General features: G+C 33.9%; 1 protein-coding gene across 7 annotated transcripts in view; it reads left to right on the top strand.

The window, feature by feature from the left end:
- RPAP2 (RNA polymerase II associated protein 2) overlaps positions 1–18,464 on the top strand; it is an 81,852-nt gene that overhangs the window by 25,766 nt on the left and 37,622 nt on the right. For 6 of the 7 annotated variants that reach the window (XR_009538881.1, XR_009538882.1, XR_009538880.1 and 3 more), the window contains exons 8-10: positions 989–1,925; positions 7,034–7,116; positions 9,731–9,811. Coding sequence is in view for 2 of the 7 variants with exons in the window: in XM_060139571.1 (XP_059995554.1) it covers positions 989–1,925; positions 7,034–7,116; positions 9,731–9,811 (1,101 nt within the window). In the remaining 5 variants the exon portion in view is untranslated. The remainder of the gene's footprint in view (positions 1–988; positions 1,926–7,033; positions 7,117–9,730; positions 9,812–18,464) is intronic. The other variant, XR_009538883.1, reaches the window with a different exon arrangement.

The following is an 18,464-nucleotide window of genomic DNA, read 5'->3' as shown; positions in this document are numbered from 1 at the left end:
ATTTTTAAAAATTGTAATAGGCTTTAGGGGGATAGGTTTACAGAAAATACAAAAAATAGGTTTACAGAAAAATTGTGTGAGAAGTAGAGAGTTCCCATATACCCTTTCACCACCCTCCAGGTGCTTCTTGACCTAGAATCCTTGCCATCCTGATCTTTTAAAGTTGTTATATGTGCATTTGCTTAAGGGTAATTGCTCTCCTATCCTTATTTATCTCAAGTTTGTATAGACAAAGCTCTCTTTGTCTCTGCTCTTTCATATTTTTTAATCTTTTATAAACCTAATCTGAAAATTAAAGGAACATAGGCAAAGGGAAAACTGTTGTCTTATTATTATCATTGTGATTTAACTCTGGGATTTTCAAGTATAAGTATCTTTCATTGATAAATGTTGATTTGCCAACTTTATTTTCTGCTACTTTCTTGAATTTTTCATTCAGTGGAATTTTCTGCATAACTATCAACCAGAATTGGAAAATGCTTAAACGTCTCTTTTTATTTTTGTTTCAAAATCTAAACAGTTCCTCTCATTTTTTTTTGAGAAACCAATAATGAAGTTTTCAAAAGAATCCTTTTTTAAAAAAAGATATATAAAGCAGTTACAGAAATGGAGAAAGCAAAAATCAAAATAATTCAGTAGGATGGAATTATCAAATGTTGGTTTGTGGGGTTTTTGTTTTTGTGTGTATGTTGTTTGGTTTTTGTTTTTTGCTATACTCTTACAACACTTTTAAAATAATCGGCGAGAAAATACAAGGGAAGAAGATGGAAAGAGACATATCAAATAAATAAGATGTAGAGAAATTATAGAATTATAACTTTCTTCTGAAATGTGTATGTGTGTGTGTATATAGGCCTAGGTAAATATAAGCCTATAAATAAGGCCTTGCCCAGGGAATAAAAGTTTCTACCTTGAAAGTTACAAAGTATAAATACTGTGGGACATGTTGCTTTTCTGTTACAGTTGTTTTGTTTCTTTCCCTCAACAGTGGTCATTCTGGAGAAGAAATACAGTTATGCAGTAAGGCCATTAAAACATCAGATGTTGACAGTCCTGGCCATTTTGAGAAGCATGATGAATCTAGTTCTTCTGGCACTCATAATGATAGTAGCAGTGATAATGAGCAAGACTTTGTTTCCTCCATTCTACAAGGAAACAGACCAAGTGCAACGGGTATAAGGCCACAGCTGCACAAAAAAAGCATAATGAAAAAGAAAGCTGGTCAAAAGGTTGACTCCAAACATGAAAGCAAAGAACAGACAGTAATAGATGTCACTGAGCAGTTAGGCAATTGCAGATTAGACAGTGAGGAGAAAGCTGCTGCTTGTGAACTTCCTTTACAGAATGTATGTACTCAGATTTCTTCAGATAGGTCTCTGCAAGAAAAATTAGAAGCTTCAAAAATTTCTGAAAATAAATACAGTAGTTCAAAAATAACTCTTGTAGGCATAAGTAAGAAAAGTGCTGAGCATTTTAAGAGGAAATTTGCCAAATCGAACCAAGTTTCTAGGTCAGCTTCTAGTTCAGTGCAGGTGTGCCCTGAAGTTGCAAAGGCAAACTTACTTAAAGCCCTGAAGGAGACTTTGATTGAGTGGAAGACAGAAGAAACTTTGAGGTTTTTGTATGGCCAGAATTATGCTTCTGTATGTCTGAAACCCTCTTCAGCCCCTCTGGTTAAGGAAGAAGAACTTGATGAAGATGATGTGAACTGTGACCCAGACAGTCATTCCCCTGCCTTGCAGGAATCTCAGAACAGCTTGGATGAGTCTTTACCGTTTAGAGCCTCAGATACAGCCATTAAACCACTGCCAAGTTATGAGAACTTGAAAAAAGAAACTGAAACATTAAATCTAAGGATCAGGGAGTTTTATAGAGGACGATATGTTTTGAATGAAGAAACCACCAAATCACAAGACTCGGAAGAGGTATGTCTTAATGATAATGATTTTTCCATATTGCTAACATGTGGAACACTCACCATAATAAATCTTGGAACAGGAAGAAAAGTACTGAAGGAATAATTTTTTTTAATTTTCAGAATTTTCTTTAATCTTTCAGTCCTTTGGTTTAAAATTTCATCTCCAGTATTGACATTATTATTTTCCAAATAAGTTAAAGTTTGCCCCAGGAAATTTTCATCAATATTTAACATTTTTCTCTAATGTAGAAATAGCCTACAATTGTGGGACAAAGTTTTCTTTAAAACCTAATTCTTAAAAAAAAAAAAAAAAAACCTAATTCTTCATATAATATCTAGACTCTCTGAAAAGGCTTGTTTTTTCTTCGTTGGTATGTATGCTTTCAGATTTCTACAGAGGGTGTGTATCTTTGTGTTTTATTTCCAATGGGACTATATGCAGTGGAATAGACTTACTAATTGAATAGTAAAATATTTGGATAATATTTGGCAAGCATGCTCACTTAAAATATTATGAATGAAAATTATTTAGTAAAGGAGACTTATTGGGGAAATAGTGGACATAGGAGAAAATGGAAAGAGCACATTCAGGTAACGTAGATTTGATTATCTGCTCTGTCATTTACTAGCTGTATGAAAACTTAGTCTCTTGAGTCTGATTGCTTATCTGTAAATGGGATTATAAATGGCTTCCCTTACTCAATTTTTATGAGTTTTAAAGATAATGCATATAAAGCATTTATCCCAGTGCCTGACATATAATTGGTACTCAGTTATATGTAAATAGTTATATGTAGAAACTGATGTTATGCTGCTGAGATTTCATGAGGTTCTTTCAGTATTTCCATTACCCATTTTTGGTTGATGTGTAGTTCGGGAAAGGAAGTCATTTGGCATGAAGAGGAATAGGTGATAACCTTGTTTTTTTACCATAGGAGTTTGTTTTCTGAGTAAATATGGCTCTAAATTTAAGAACACATTTGGAGATTTAAAAAGAGTGTGAAAGTGGAAATACAGTAAAACTTTAGAAATTTCTTATATTTCTACAGAATGTTACCTAGCCCAACACTATATTTGAAATCACTTCAACTGGATTATTAGACAGCATCCATAACTTTATATGAAGCCTGGAGAAACATTGTTCTCTGTCATTAAGCTGCATAACTTTACTATAGCACTTGTTTTATTGTTTTTATGCTAATAAGCCTTAAGAAGGAAAAAGTAATCCCTGAAATTTGACTGCTTCTCTGTTGCTAAAACTTTTTCATTGCAGAAACTAACACAAAATTGTAAAGCAATTATACTCCAATAAAGATGTTAAAAAAAATTTTTTAATATATATTAGAAAAAAAACTTTTTCATTGAAGTGTAACACAAATAGTAAGTGTACAGCTCATTGCATTATCACAAGTGAACACACCAATGTAATCACTACGCAGGCCAAGAAATTTGAGTAAACCAGAAGCCCCACTATGTCTCCTCCAAATCATTACCTCTTTCCCAAATTAATGACTATAATAGCATAGATTAATTTTCCTAATTTTGAACTGAATGTAAATGGATTCACTCAGTATATATTCTTTGGTATCCAGTTTATTTTGTGCAGCATTATGTTCATGAGTCATTTGCATTGCAGATAGTTGTAGTTCATTCTTTCATTGCTGCATAGTATTCCATTATATAAATATACCACAATTTATTAATGTTAATAAGCATTTAGGCTGTTTCCAGTTTGGGGCTATTATGAACTATGCTGTTATGAACTTTTCTTGTGTATGTCTCTCTTTTAATGTGTATGCATTTCTGATGGGTATGTACCTAGGACTAGAATTTCTGGGTCAGAGTGTATGCATATATTCAACTCTACTAGATAATGCCAAACAGTTTTCCAAAATGGTTCAGCCATTTTATATTCTACTATCACTGTATGAGAGTTTACATGACTCCATATTCTCACCAATACTTGATATTGTAACTTTTCACTATTCCGATGGTACTGATTTTAGGTTATAATACATTTCTCTGATGATTAATGAGTTGAGTACTGTTTCATCTGCTTATGAACCATTTGGATAGTCTCTTTTGTGAAGTGCCTGTTCAAGTCTTTTTTTGCATTTATCTATTGGAATATCAGGAATTCTTTATGTATTCAGGATTCAAGTCCATTTTTGTGTATTGCAAATATCTTCCACTCTGAGACTTGCCTTTTCCCTCTTATTAATGGTGTCTTGAGTCCAGTTTACTAATGGTTCCCTTTAGTGACTTCTTTAAGAAATCTTTACTTAGCCCAGGTTATTTCATCTTCTAGAAGCTTTGTTTTTCCTTTAACATTTAGATCTGTAATTCATCTGGAATTGATTTTTGTTTACGGTGGGGAGTATCAGTCAGATTTCATTGTTTCTCTCTGGGGAAATGTGTGCACATAAAAGTACTATTGATTTTTCTTTTTCTTTTCTTCTCTTTCTTTTTTTCCTTCTTTCTTTTTTGTTTTGTTTGTTTGCTCATTCCTTAAGTTACTGAGAGAGATGGGCAAGGTGGGTCAAAATCTCTCAGCATAATTATAAATTGATTATTTTTCCTTTCAGTTTTGTGAATTTTACTTTTAATATTTTGAGATAATGATCTTGGGTGCAAATGTGAGATTATTATGTCTTCCTGGTAAATCTAACCTCTTAGCATATGGAGTGACTTTGCTCTCCATTGATTTTATTTATTTATTTTTGGCTTTACAAGATCTACTTTCCTGACACTCTCATTCTTTTATTAGTATTTTCAAGGACTATCTTTTTTTAAAAAAAACTAGGTTGATAATCTTTGTCCGTTATGTAGAGAATTTAGTCCATTTACATTTAGTGTCACAATTGATATATTTGGGTTTAAATCTAGCATCTCACTTGTTGCTTTCTGCATGTCCCACCTGTTCTGTGTTCTTCTCTCCTTTCTTGCTTTCTTTGGATCAGATATCATTATTCCATTTTTTGCCCTCTGTTAGCTAGTTTTTATACATTCTTTTACTGATCATTAATTGGGTTTCCCTAAAGATTAAAAACTGAATCTGTGTCTTATTAAAATCTAATATAAGTTAATACTTTTATTGCTTCCTGGACAATTAGTACCTTAGAAACTTTAATTCCATTTACCCCATCTTGACTTAACGTGCTCTGTTGTTGTGTACTTTTATTGTCTCTGTATTTTTAAATCCTACAAGATTGTTTATGGTTGGTATTAAGTTGGATTTATCCAATTAATTACTCTTTTACTGTTCTTCATTCCTTCCTGCATCTCCATTCCTTCATCTGGGATCGTTCGCCTTGGGCCTGAAGAATATCCTTTTTTTCCATTAGTGCCAGTTTGCTAATGATGAATCTTCTCAGTTTTGTCAGGACATTCTTTATTTTACTTTCACTTTTGAAAGATGTTTTCCTGGACACTGAATTCTAAATTAATTCTAAATTAGTAGTTATTTTCTTGCAGCCCATTGAAAATACATATTCATTGTTTTTTGGCTTCCATTTATTTCTCTTATTTGAAAATACTGTTTCTTCCTTTAGCTACTTTTAAGATTTTTTTTTTTTTGTCTTTGGTTACCGTCAATTTTAGAATGCTTTGTGTGTGATTATATTTGTATTTATTCTTTTGGCTGTTGTATACTTAAATCTGTGACTTGATTTCTTTTATCAGTTTTGGAATATTCTCAGTTATTATCTCTTCAGGTATTGCTTCTGTCCCATTCTCCCTTTCCTCTCTACCTGGTACTCCAATTGCAGATACATTAGTCTTTTTCACTGTATCTTCTGTTTTTTATATTCTCTTGTGCTTTGCATTACCCCAAGCCGGGGGGTGGGAGGAGAGGGGTGTGTGTCTGTGCTTCATTCTGGATATCTTCCAAATCAGTATTCTCTCTTCAGTCTTTTCTACTATGTTATTAAACCTATCCATTGAGTTCTTTTAAATACTGTTTTTTCAGTTACTAGGAGTTTTGTTTGGTTTTTTTATATAGCTTCCAGTTCTCTGCTAAAATTTTCCATCTTGTTATTTTTCTTTGAATATATTCAGCATAGTTACTCTAAATAAGGTTGATAACTTCATTACATGGATTTCCTAGGGGTTGATTTCTATGAGCTAATGTTTCAGATTTTGATCATATTGTCTTGTTTTCTTATTGTTTTATTATGTGGCAAACATTGCATAATAAAAATTAGAGATAGCTTGAAACCCAGGCTGATGTTATCTTCCTCTAGAACAGATTTGTGTTTGCTTCTGGCAGATGATTTGCTGGTCTAGTTCCCTGACTAGGTTTTGAACCCGGACCCCCTTCATTGGGAGTGCAGAGTCTTACCCACTGAATCACCAGGGAAGTCCCACCAAATCACTTTAATCCAATCAGTGATTAAGATGATTTGAAGCTGGGCTTCAGTCCCTGCAAGAGCCAGTCCATTTCCTCTTCATTCTTACTCCTGGAGTATGGTCCATCTAAGTCCTGTTCTCAAGTTTGGGGTAGGTTGACAGTACCTCTTACTTCTTGGCATGCCCTGAACTCTGATGCTCAGGTTCTCATAATCTAAATTGCCTCTTCTGGAATTAGTCAGTGCCTTCTCTGGAATTACTTTCTCCAGAATCTCAGAATCTCATAATTCTTTACTACCTTATTAGCTCTCTGATGCTTTCAAACAATCGTGGGTTTTTTCCCAGTTTTTTCAGTTTTTCAGCAGAAGAAGTGGTTTGAATTATCTTGTCTGCCGTTTCTAGAAGTGGAATTTCCCATAATACATTTATAGCATTTGATAATTTTAGTCCTTTAATCTCCTATATATATAGTATTTAGCATTTTATGAAGTCTTTTTATATATGTTTTCTCATTTAATAAAGAAGGTATTAGTATCCCTATTATACAGATGAGAAAATGCTCTCAAAAGAGGGCAGATGGCTCAAGCAAGTTCATACCAGCCTACTGACTGAGTCAATACTCAAATTTAAATATTCTAATTCTGAAGTCTAATTTTTATTCTACCATACCACAGGTATAAACTTTTGTGTTTTAATGTTTGTTGTTCTTATCAAAGAAAGAATGTAAATTTATGATTTTATTTTGCTTTGTTTGAAAATGTGATTCAGCATGATCCCACCTTTCCACTGATAGATTCAAGTTCTCAGAACCAGATTAGAAAACGCATCGTACTTGAAAAATTGAGTAAAATGTAAGTATGTAATTATCATTCCATGTTTATAATATTTAAATTAATTTGGTATGTGTGGGTTCATAACTTATTGGTGTAATCCTTGAATTTTGAACAGAAGAATAACGTGTAAAGTTTATGTGGATTTTGTCACCTGAGAAATTTAGATTTTTAAGATGTCCTACCAAAGAATATTGAAATTGTTTTGTGTAGAAGACATAGAGACACATAATAAAGAGGAAGGTTGAAATTATGGGAGTAGAAAATCAAACTGCCTCACTCCCATTTAATAATCTAGTGAAGTCAGGAAAAAATATCAGAGCTAGACCCATTTAAATACTGATTTGTGGTAAATGTGTCACATCAGTTTCACGTGTAAATAAGATTTTATAAAGGTTTAACGGTTTATTGACTTATTCTATATACATATTCATAGAACCGTTTCACACTCAACAACCTGAATTTTGCAATTTAGTTTTAAGCTTCCCGTAGTGGAAGTTGTTGTTCTTGTAATTAGCCCAGTCATAAATGACATTTGAAAATTGCAATCTTGGTTTCTCTTTCAAAAGGAGCTTGAAAATCTTTTTTTCAGAGGTGTGACGGCTATCTTGAACTTTTCAACCAGCATTTTTTTTCTTCAGCAGAAAAGACAGAAAGGTGTTTTTCAGTCAATATTTAAGGTGCTGTGCACGTGTAGAAGTCTTAATTTTGTAGTAGTTAAAAAATAAGAAAAGCCTATTTTCTAGAAGCCATAGTATTTTGAACAGCTTACTTCTCTAAATTTTACATGTTAAATAAGTGTTTAAATTAATATTTATTGAATGCCTGTTGTGTGTTAGACTCTTCATATATAATAAATCTGTTTTGTCTTTTACCTGCTCTTCATACTTGTACATTTGTTTCTGTTAAATATTAGTTTAGACAACAGTGTAAGTCACCATCTGTCTGATTCATAGAATAAGAAGATATCAGTCCTTGATTTTAGTTACAAAGGTTTTGAAAGTTGGGATAGATTAACTATACTAGCATGTAATTAGTAGGTAGGGATTTATGTGAAAATAGTTTTCTAGACTTTTTATCTAATGAAAGTACCCAGTTTTAAATTTAAGACCACATAGGCATGTCATTGAAGGAATTTGGGCTACAACAGAAGATACCAAAAGGAACCCTGCTAGAAGACCAAGTTATCGATATTAGGGCAGGAACTAAATTTGAGAAGTGGTGGAATAATTTAAGAAGAAGCACAAAGAACACTGAAAACAAAATAATTATAGTGACATAGGGATTTTTTTGGTTGGTTGTTTATGAAAGCAGTTTAGTTTTTTCTCATTGTAAAAGTAGCACCAACTGTACAAAAAACTTTTAGAGAATCAAAGAACATGAAATATGCACTGAGTATTAGATGATATTAAGGAATTGTTAATTTGGTTAGGTGTGATGGTTTTATTATTATATACGGAAATGCACTTGTATTTAGAGATAAATAAGGAATAATTTAGGGGTCAAATGACATGATGTCAGGGATTTACTTTAAGATACTGCAAAAGAAAAGGAAGGAAAAATGAAGCAAATGTAGCAAAATATAGGGAGATTGAATCTGGAAATAGAAATATGGGGTTATTGTTACTGTCTCTATTTTGAAACGTGTTTTAAAGTTTTATAATAAGTTTTTTTAAAAAGTAATACATGCTTATTCCAGAAGATTTAGGCTGTAGAAAGTGATATAAATAAGGAAGCGAAAATCACCTGTAATTCCACCACTCAACAGTAACTATTAATATTTTGATGTTTATCCCTGACATATATGTGGTATAGCTGGTGTGTGTATATTCATTCCATTTGGTTCCCTCTGGTATAGTCTAAACCTAGAGAGAATGACATATGTTCGATATATACTATGTGTGATATGCAATTGCATTATAACATGTATGTTTTTATGAAAATGGAACAATACTACATATGCATTTTTCACTTAACATTTATCATGAATATCTTTCCACATTAAAAAATATAGATTTATATTATTATTTTAAAGATTTTATTATTTGGTTATATCATAATTTATTTAACCACCTATTGATGGACATTTGTTACCATTTTTTCACTACTAAAAATATTTCTCCAATAACCATCTTTTTTATGTTTGATTATTTCTTTAGGATAAATTTTTTCATAGTAAAACTATTGGGTCAAAGAGTGTCCACATTTAAAATATTAGTATATATTGTCAAATTGCTCTCTAGAAATGTACCAATGTTTACTCTTACCATAAGGATGTAATAAGAAATATGCCACACTCCCATATTGGACCATTTGGAGGGCAGTTCTTCTGGCCTGTGTTCTTTCCATTTATTTAATATTTGAAAATAAAAAGTTAAGAAATACTAGAGACAAGAATATAGATGGCAGCCAAAATGATATTTTTGCATTTCAGTGCCTCATTCTGTAGCATAGGCTACAAAATAAGAGTGTGGAATTATTTTGAAATATTTCTTTATGACTTCTTACCAGTTACAACCTTGCTTAATTGTCTCCACCTCAGTGTTTCCCTATGGAAAATCCAGACTTAGGCAAGACCCCCAGAAATGTATCTATATAATTATATTTTAAAGGAAATGTAATTTTTTATTTTCAGATTGCCTGGACTTATGGGGCCTCTTCAGATTACATTAGGAGATGTTCACACACAACTTAAAAATCTTGTCCGAACTTTCAGGTTAGTGTTAATATTAGGATTTTCCTTCTCAGTTATTTTGACTTTATGTAATTGCCTTGCAGAATCCATAGTAGACTAAGGCATGAAGAAAGTAAATGAGTTACCTTTATTGTCTTAAATCTAAATACTGTTTTATTTTCTCTTCCACTAAACATTACTTATATCTTTTGTTTTCGTTTTTGTTTGTTTAATTTTTATTGTAGTTGATTTACAGTGTTAGTTTCAAGTGTACAGCAAAGTGAATCAGTTATACGTATACATATATCCACTCTTTTTTAGGTTCTTTTCCCATCCTTGTGCTGTACAGTAGGAAGGTCGTTATTAGTTATCTGTTTTATATGTAGTAGTGTGTATATGTCAATCCCAATCTCCCAATTTGTCCCTCGCCCTCCAGCTTATATCTTTTGTTAAATGTAATCCCTTATTTGTTCAAACCTTGATATGTTTAGTTTGGGATAGTTTACTTATGGAATAGCCTAAAATTAAGAAGGAGAATATCTGAGACACAAAGGTGGTTAGTCAGTGACATCTTGGATTTTAGTGAATTAGTAAATATATATCAGATGACCAGCACTATGGACAATACAGAAGAAGACTAATGCCCACCCTTGAGGAAGAACTCCTGTGAGAAGACAAGGTGAGCACAGAGAGCCGTGCAAAACAGTGGATAATTTAGCTTTGAGTAGTGTGGAACAGACTTAAAGTGATCAGACAAGGACAGGAAGAATAGAGAATATCAATTACGAAGTGGAGCAGTTGGGATTTTTCTGCAACTATCAAGGTAAAAATATTCAACAGGCTAAGACGAGGTTCTCTACTAAGAAGCATAGAGATAGACCTCTAAATACGTTATTAGTAGAGGTGTACCAAGTACGCATTTTGGCCCAATGCCAGTGACCCAAAGTTAAATTAATAGTTGTCTGTGGCTAAAGCCAGATAGCACCAACATAGGATGAACTTCTAGGGTAAAAGAATCATTTCATCCAAAAAATCAATTATTATTATAGTTTATTGCCAACAGTAGTAGTAAGATTTTTAAAGTTTACAATTATAATACAGGAACAGTTTCTTGACACTGTCAGCAGTTAGATTTCTCTTGCAGTCCCTGGTACATAGGTAATACCAAATAGATATACACTTTCAACCAGCACATTTGAAAACATCACTAACCTTTTTGTGTGCCACAAAGTAATTCAGGAAAATGTTTTCAAATAAATTATTATTTTAATTTATTTGAGGAGCTAGGATTCAAGGAGCTAGGATTCAAAGTTTAGGAGCTAGGATTCAAAGTTTAGGCATGTCTCAAAAATTCTTCATCTTCAGCTACTGAAAAGGATTGTTTGTAACACTTTATGTTTGAATCTTCAGCCTTCATAGACCTAAGACTATATTAAGACATTCTTGTAGAGTTGTTTACTGTGAAGTTTTACTAAACAAAATGTGTTTGGGGTACCCTAATTTTCTCTAACAGGCTTGTCCTAACATCTTAAAAATTATTTCGATTAGAGATTATATTTGAATTATTGCCCATCCTTTATTTACATAGTTTAGGTATTTTTCCATCCCATGGTATTATGAGGTAACATTGTTTTTAATTCATCATCACAAGGTGTGAAGAATTCCCCAATAGGATGTTTTCTTGAAAAATTTATGACTTAAATGGAAGTAAATAACTGAAATTTAAATACAGCTCTTAAATGTTATTTTCTTTAATGTTATGAATGGTAGTACATTATACAGTTCTGCAAAGACTGAATTATGATAAATCTAATCTCTATGATTTTGTCTTACATTATTTGAATTTTTATAAACATTTTTTCCAAGATATAATGTTCTTGAGGAAGTTATCTATTTAATGTATGACATATTTGTATTAACTGTCAATCTATTTTGCTAAATAACTGAAAATTTTTACTAATTCTTTTATGCATAAAATTAAGTTTTCATAAGCAACATTAATTACTACAGCATTTTACTCTTATACTGACTGATGAAACAAGCACATAAGAACATTTTCACTCCATTTCATCTAGAATGTTTATATTTGAAAGTGAGTGTTCAGGGAATAACAATAAATCTGAATGACATGATTGTGCTGATTACTGACATTGTTACACTCATTGGATGTCATGGTAACTGTGCAATCACAAGATCATTGAATGCCAGAAATGATGCTCAGATTGGCCTAGGCCTTTGGAAGACTGACTAAATGCTTTGCTAAAAGGAGGGTTTGGGCCAAATACCAAGACGAAAGCTGAACTTCTTTGTATTTCTGTTTAGTTAGGAAGAGAGAGACACTTGTTTTTTAGGTCTAGGTCATATACCTGTCACAAAACCATGCATCCAAAAGAAAACAAAAGTGTTTTTCAACTGTCTACACTCATGATAAAGTTTGAATAGATATGTACAGTGTGGATTTATTAGGAAGTAAATATCATATAAAGAAAGGTTAGCTGAGGGAAGAAGACGACCAGGTGCTACTCTGTTTCATTGATTTTTAAAAGACTTGTTACTCAATTTCTTGCAGACAGTGTTTATTTAATCACCATTCTGAGCAAACTGGTAAAGTCACTAAAGACACATTAGATGAAATATTAGAATAAAGCCTTTGATCTTGAACTACAAATATGAATTTTGTACTTCATTTTTTACCCCACTCATTTAGAATAGTGGGGTAAATGAACAAGTGATTCAACTTACTCTGCCTATATTTTCTAAAGCTGTTTTTCTACCTAATTGTATGTTTTCTTTCTTTCTTTTTTTTTTTTTTTTTAACTATTCTGAGGTTCTCAGAACTTACTGGACACCCATTGGAAAAAAATGTTTGGCTACAACTGCAAGATTGCCACATTATTACTTTCGTGTGCCCTAGAAATTTAGGTATTTCAGGTTGGAAACCACTCACTATCCAGGCTATTTGTTATTTTGGTCTTTTGAAGCAGCCCTGGTAATAATGTTTAGTCCATGTCAATACGTGTGTTCAATATAGTACTTATTATCTGCCGGACTGTGCTTGGGACTTTACACGTTTAATTTCCAAAAAATAGTGGTATTATCCTCATTTTACAGATGAGAGATGAGAGATTAAGTAATCTCAAATCACACAACTAGTAGTTAGGTTTAGACCCCAAATCTAAGTTGAGAGGATAGATCTTAAGTGGCCTCACCAAAAAGAAAGAAAGAAAGATAGAAAGAAAGAGAGACAGAGAGGGAGGGAGGGAGGGAGGGAGGAAGGAAGAAACGAAGAAAGGAAGAAAATGGTAACTCTATGTGATGGAAATGTTATTTAACTTGATTGTGGTGGTCATTTCACATCGTATACATATATCAAAACATCAACTTGTGTACCTTAAATATATAATTACTATGTGTCAATTATACCTCAGTAAAGCTGAAAAAAATTTTTTTTATAAATTTATTTTATTTATTTATTTTTGGCTGCACTGGGTCTTCATTGCTGGGTGCAGGCTTTCTGTAGTTGTGGCAAGCGGGGGCTACACTTTATTGCGGTGTGTAGGCTTCTCATTGTGGTGGCTTCTCTTGTTGCGGAGCTCGGGCTGTAGGCGCATGGGCTCAGTAGTTGTGGCTTGCGGGCGCTAGAGCACAGGCTCAGTAGTTATGGCACACGGGCTTAGTAGCTCCGTGGCATGCGGGATCTTCCCAGACCAGGGCTCGAACCCGTGTCCCCTGCATTGGCAGGTGGATTCTTAACCACTGCGCCACCAGGGAAGCCCCTGAAAAAAAATTTTTAAAGGAATCTATTGGTTGTCTCAGTAATTATTAGTATTAAAGGTTTTTTTTTAAGTAACTTCATTTATCACCACTCTAGACCCCAAGTAAGAACTCTACTTGAGAGGATTCTGTTACCTGTGCCTTCTGTGACACATAAGCTAGCCAAGACAAGAGGCACAGTGTTCTTTAGTTTAGTAAGAGGTAGCCAACAGACTGCAGAAATGAGAAGACTCAAATATCACTTTCCTTTTATATTTATAAACTGTTATTTTATCACCTTTTTCTGTCATTCTTATTTAAGTTTTTTCAAGTTACTTTCTGCATTATTTACACTAAATTAAAATAAAGCCTAGATGAAACAATATGATGTGTGGGATTTGCTTCATAATTATCCAGGTTAGGGTGATGTTGAATATGAGGTTGTATAGATGAAACATGATTGACCAGGAGTTGATAATTGTTAAAGTTGTGATGACTGTATGGGAGTTGATTTTATGTTCTATTTTTATATATGTTTGAAATTCAACAATTTCTGCAGAAATAAGCCAAAAAATTCTTCTTTGTTTTGGTGTAGGGGATGCTATATATAAAAATGTTGTTGTTAAGTTATTTTTGAAAATATTTACTCTTTAGTACCTGCAAGTCAAAGTCTATAGCTTTAATAAAAATTACTTAAATTGACTTTGCTGCCTTTTAGCAAAATGTCTGTTACTTATAATACAGAAATACCTCTGGTAAGATAATGCGTTTTGGGGTCTTCAGATTGTGGCAGGACAATTTTAACAGGTATGTGACCATAGGCTAGGTCTTCTAGGTGAAGTCTCTGGGAAAACGCCGTATTGATGACAGTAACTAGTGTTGGGAGATCTTTTCAATCAATACTGATGGTGGGAGAGTTGACATAAATAACCATTTATTTCTCTTTGAAATGATAACCAATGATAGGAACTTGTAGAACAGTGATTCTTAAGCCAGTTGTGCATCAGAATTACCTGGGGGAGCTTTTAACAACTGCAGATGCCTGGCTCCACCCCTAGAGATTGAGTTTCATTTGGCTGGGGTTGGGCTCAGACATTAGTGTTTTTCAGAAGCCCCCCAGGTGATCCTAATATTCAGCCAGAGTTGAGAGCCTGTTAGAAGTAAACATGAAGCAGCTTTTTCAGCTCTTTGAAGAATCTTTCCCCAGTGAATAGAGCTGTGCTTTCCACTGAATTGCATCTTAGTCATTTATCTGGAATGTTACATTGATTTACCTGTCATAGTGGTTCCATCAGAAGCTGCTTGGTAATGATTCACTGTTGTCATTGTTGAAGCAAGATATTTTTCTAAATATGATTTGAATTAAAATTGTATTTTGACACACAAGTCCTTTTTAAATTTCATCAGTGATGACTCAGTGTATGTTTTCTAAATCTGTATTGAATTTCCAATTATATTTTGGAACTGCTTTTAAAATGTTTTCTATCAAATATTACTGTTTTAATTTTTGAATTATCACTCAGAAAATAGTTAAGTATGATAATTTAGCATCTGTGCTTGAAATTATTTTGGCTCAGCAAAAGGGGAAATATGATAGCAGGTAAAAATTTTGCTGTTCTGCCACTTAAAGTACTTTGAAGTGAAAGCAGAGTACTTTGAAGTGAAAGCAGAGACCTTGTATTTTCCCCAATGCCTGAAATGGTAGCATAGAGCAGGCACTCACTAGATTTTTTTCTGAACGAGTAAATAAATTCATGAAATCTTAAATTTGTCTTGGCTTTGGGAGATTTGAATACAATAGAAAAGGAAATTCTATTTAACTGTTTTTGACATTTTTTTTTCTTACATGCTTACCCTTCTTTGGCCTTTTTTGGTTATGTGATAGATTCTGTTTTAGTTGCTACAGATAAAACAGTGAACAAAATAAAAAAAATTCCTTCTCTCATTAACTATTCTAATGGAGAGGATATGTAAAATTTTAAAGACAATATGTGTGTTATTATGTGGTGATATACCTTTTTCCCTTTCCCAGTTCATTCTCCTCCTTTTCTCTCCAGAAGCAGGCAAAAAGGAATGGTACTAAGGAGGAAGTTGTGATTTTTAAATAGGCTGGTCAGGGCAGACCTCATTGAGAAGGTGCCATCTGTATAAAGACCTAACAGTTGGTGAGGGAACAAGCCATGTTGCTATCTGTGAAAATATATCAGACAGGGAACAACAGGTGCAAATGCCCTGAAGCAGAAGCAGGCCTGGTATGTTCACAGAATATTAAGGATGCTGGTGAGGCTGGAGAAATGAGCAGAGGCAAAGGTACAAAGAGATATGGTCAGAGAAGTAAAGGGCAGGGAATGGCTATAGTATAGTTATATAGTCCTTGGAGCCATGGTCATTCTTTGACTTTTACTCTGAGTGAGATGGAAAGCAGTTTGTGGATTCTGAATAGGGGAAGGATGTGATCTGACATATATTTTTAGCAGTATCACTCTGTCTGCTGATTTGAGAAGTATAGTAGATGGTCAGAGGCAGGAAGACCGTTTAGATGTTGTTTAGGATATTGTTTCCATAATCTAGGCAAGAAATTATGTTGACCAAGGTGAAAGTAGTGGAGGTAATAAAAAGCGATAAGATTTTATTTTGCAAATAGAACCATCAGGATTTGATGACTGATTTGACATGGGATATGAAGCGAGTCGAGGTTACCCACAAAATTTTTGGCTTGAGCAACTGGATTCTAGAAGGATTGGGTAGCCATTTACTGAGATGGAGATACCTGCAAGAGGACCCAGTTTGCGGGGGAAGATAAGGAAATCAATTTTGGCTATACTGAAGTTTTGAGATGCCTATTAGACATTCAAGTGGAAATGAAGGTAGATCATTAGATATAGAAGTCTGTAATTCAAGGGAGAGGTACAGGCTAGAGATAATAAATTTAAGAGTTGTGAGCACATAGTTATCTAATATTTAAAACTATGAGATTGGATGACATCACCAAGGGAATGAGCACATATAGAGGAGAGCAGAGACACAAGGGCAGAGGCCCTGGGGTGATCCAAAATGTCAGAAGGGGTGATCCAAAATCTCAGAAGGAGTGCCAGTGAGAGGGGAGGGGAATCAGGCGAGGGGAAACCAAGTGTAGAAAGTGTACCAAGGAGAAGGGATTGATCAACTGTGTCAAATGCTCCTGGTATATTAAGGTGGGAACTGAGAAATGTCCATTGGATTTGGCAACATGGACGTCGTTTGTACGTTTAATCCTCACAAGAACCCTGTGAGGTAGGTAGTACTATTGTCCCCATTTTACTAAATTAAAAAAAAAAAAGTTTTACAGCCATTGAATGTGTCCAACGTAAAACACTACTAATGACAGATCTGAATATTGAACCCATATCTGTCAGACTCTTTAACCACTATACTGTACTTGCTTTTTATATCATATAGACTTTTAACTATGGAAACATTTGTAGACATTTTAACTATGGAAAAAATTCAGAGTAATGTAACAAAGATACACATCTCCACTCAGAATTAATCAAATCTATTAAGACATACCTTTTTCAATAAAATAAATAAAATGTTATAAGTTAATTCATTCAGAAGAAGAAATTAACTGAATCTCTTCTGACTCTTATTCTGGGCACTTGGAATAAATATGTGAAGAACACAAAGATTCCTGCCCTCAGCCCAGGCAAAACAGAAAATAAACAATAACCGTATGTTAGAAGGTGGTAGGTGGTACAAGGATAAAGAAAAATATATAGCAGTATAAGGAAAGTCAAGAGTTTGGGGCTGGGAGGTAGAGGGAGTTGCACTTACTAATAGTGTGGCCCAGGTAGACCCTACTGCAAAGGTGACATAAGAAAACTTATCTATCATTCAGGCAGATGGAATCACTAATGCAAAAGACCTAAAACATGAAGTCCTCTTTGTCCTCTTCCCCAATTCATTCTCCTTTCCTCCCAGAAGCAACCAGTACTGTGAATTTCGTGTATATCTTTCCAGTCTTTGTTTTTATACTTTTAGTACATATATTTGTGTCCATAAATATGAATATTGTCTGTTCTTGATTTTTATAAATAATGTCATACCATACTTGCTTTCATTCAAATTATGATGAGCAAAATGTGTAAGTTCATTCTTTTTAACAGCTATTTAGTATTCTATAAAAATGCCACGATTTATTATATTTTCTATTATAAGCAGTGTCACATCAAACATCTTCATATACATTTCCTTATGCATAGTGAGAGAGTTTAAGGTTTATATTTAGAAGTTATTCATATGCATTTTCAGTATTATTAGATATTGCTAAATTGTTTGATTACTCACATCAACAGTGTGTTAAAAGTAATATTTCTGGGCTTCCCTGGTGGCTCAGTGGTTGAGAGTCCGCCTGCCGATGCAGGGGACACGGGTTCGTGCCCCAGTCCGGGAGGATCCCACATGCCACTGAGCGGCTGGGCCCGTGAGCCATGGCCACTGAGCCTGCGCATCTGGAGCCTGTGCTCTGCAACGAGAGAGACCGCGGCAGTGAGAGGCCCGCGTACCGCCAAAAAAAAGTAATATTTCTTCATGTTCTCACCAACCCTTGGTATTGTTAATCTTTTGTTTTTGCCAATGTAATGGAGTGCATTTTTATATTAATTTCCCGGATTAATAGTGAGATTGAGCTCCTTTTGAAATGTTTACTGGCCATTCGGCTTTCCTCCTCTGTAAATTGCCTGCTCATGTCCTTTGCTAATTTATTTATTGGCTGTTTTTTTTCCATAGACTTTATTTAAAATCAGTTTTAGGTTCATAGCAAAATTGGGAGAAAGGTACAGAGATTTTCCTTATGCCCCCTTCCCCCACACACGTAGCCTTTCCCGTTAAAACCATCCCCCACCAGAGTCATACATTTGCTATAATTGATGCACCTATGTTAATGACATCATTAACTCTTGGT

The sequence above is a fragment of the Lagenorhynchus albirostris genome, chromosome 2, assembly GCF_949774975.1.
Source record: "Lagenorhynchus albirostris chromosome 2, mLagAlb1.1, whole genome shotgun sequence".
NCBI classification, from domain to species: domain Eukaryota; kingdom Metazoa; phylum Chordata; class Mammalia; order Artiodactyla; family Delphinidae; genus Lagenorhynchus; species Lagenorhynchus albirostris.
The sequence above is the reverse complement of the archived record's forward strand: the minus strand, read 5'-3'. Positions and strand labels throughout refer to the sequence as shown.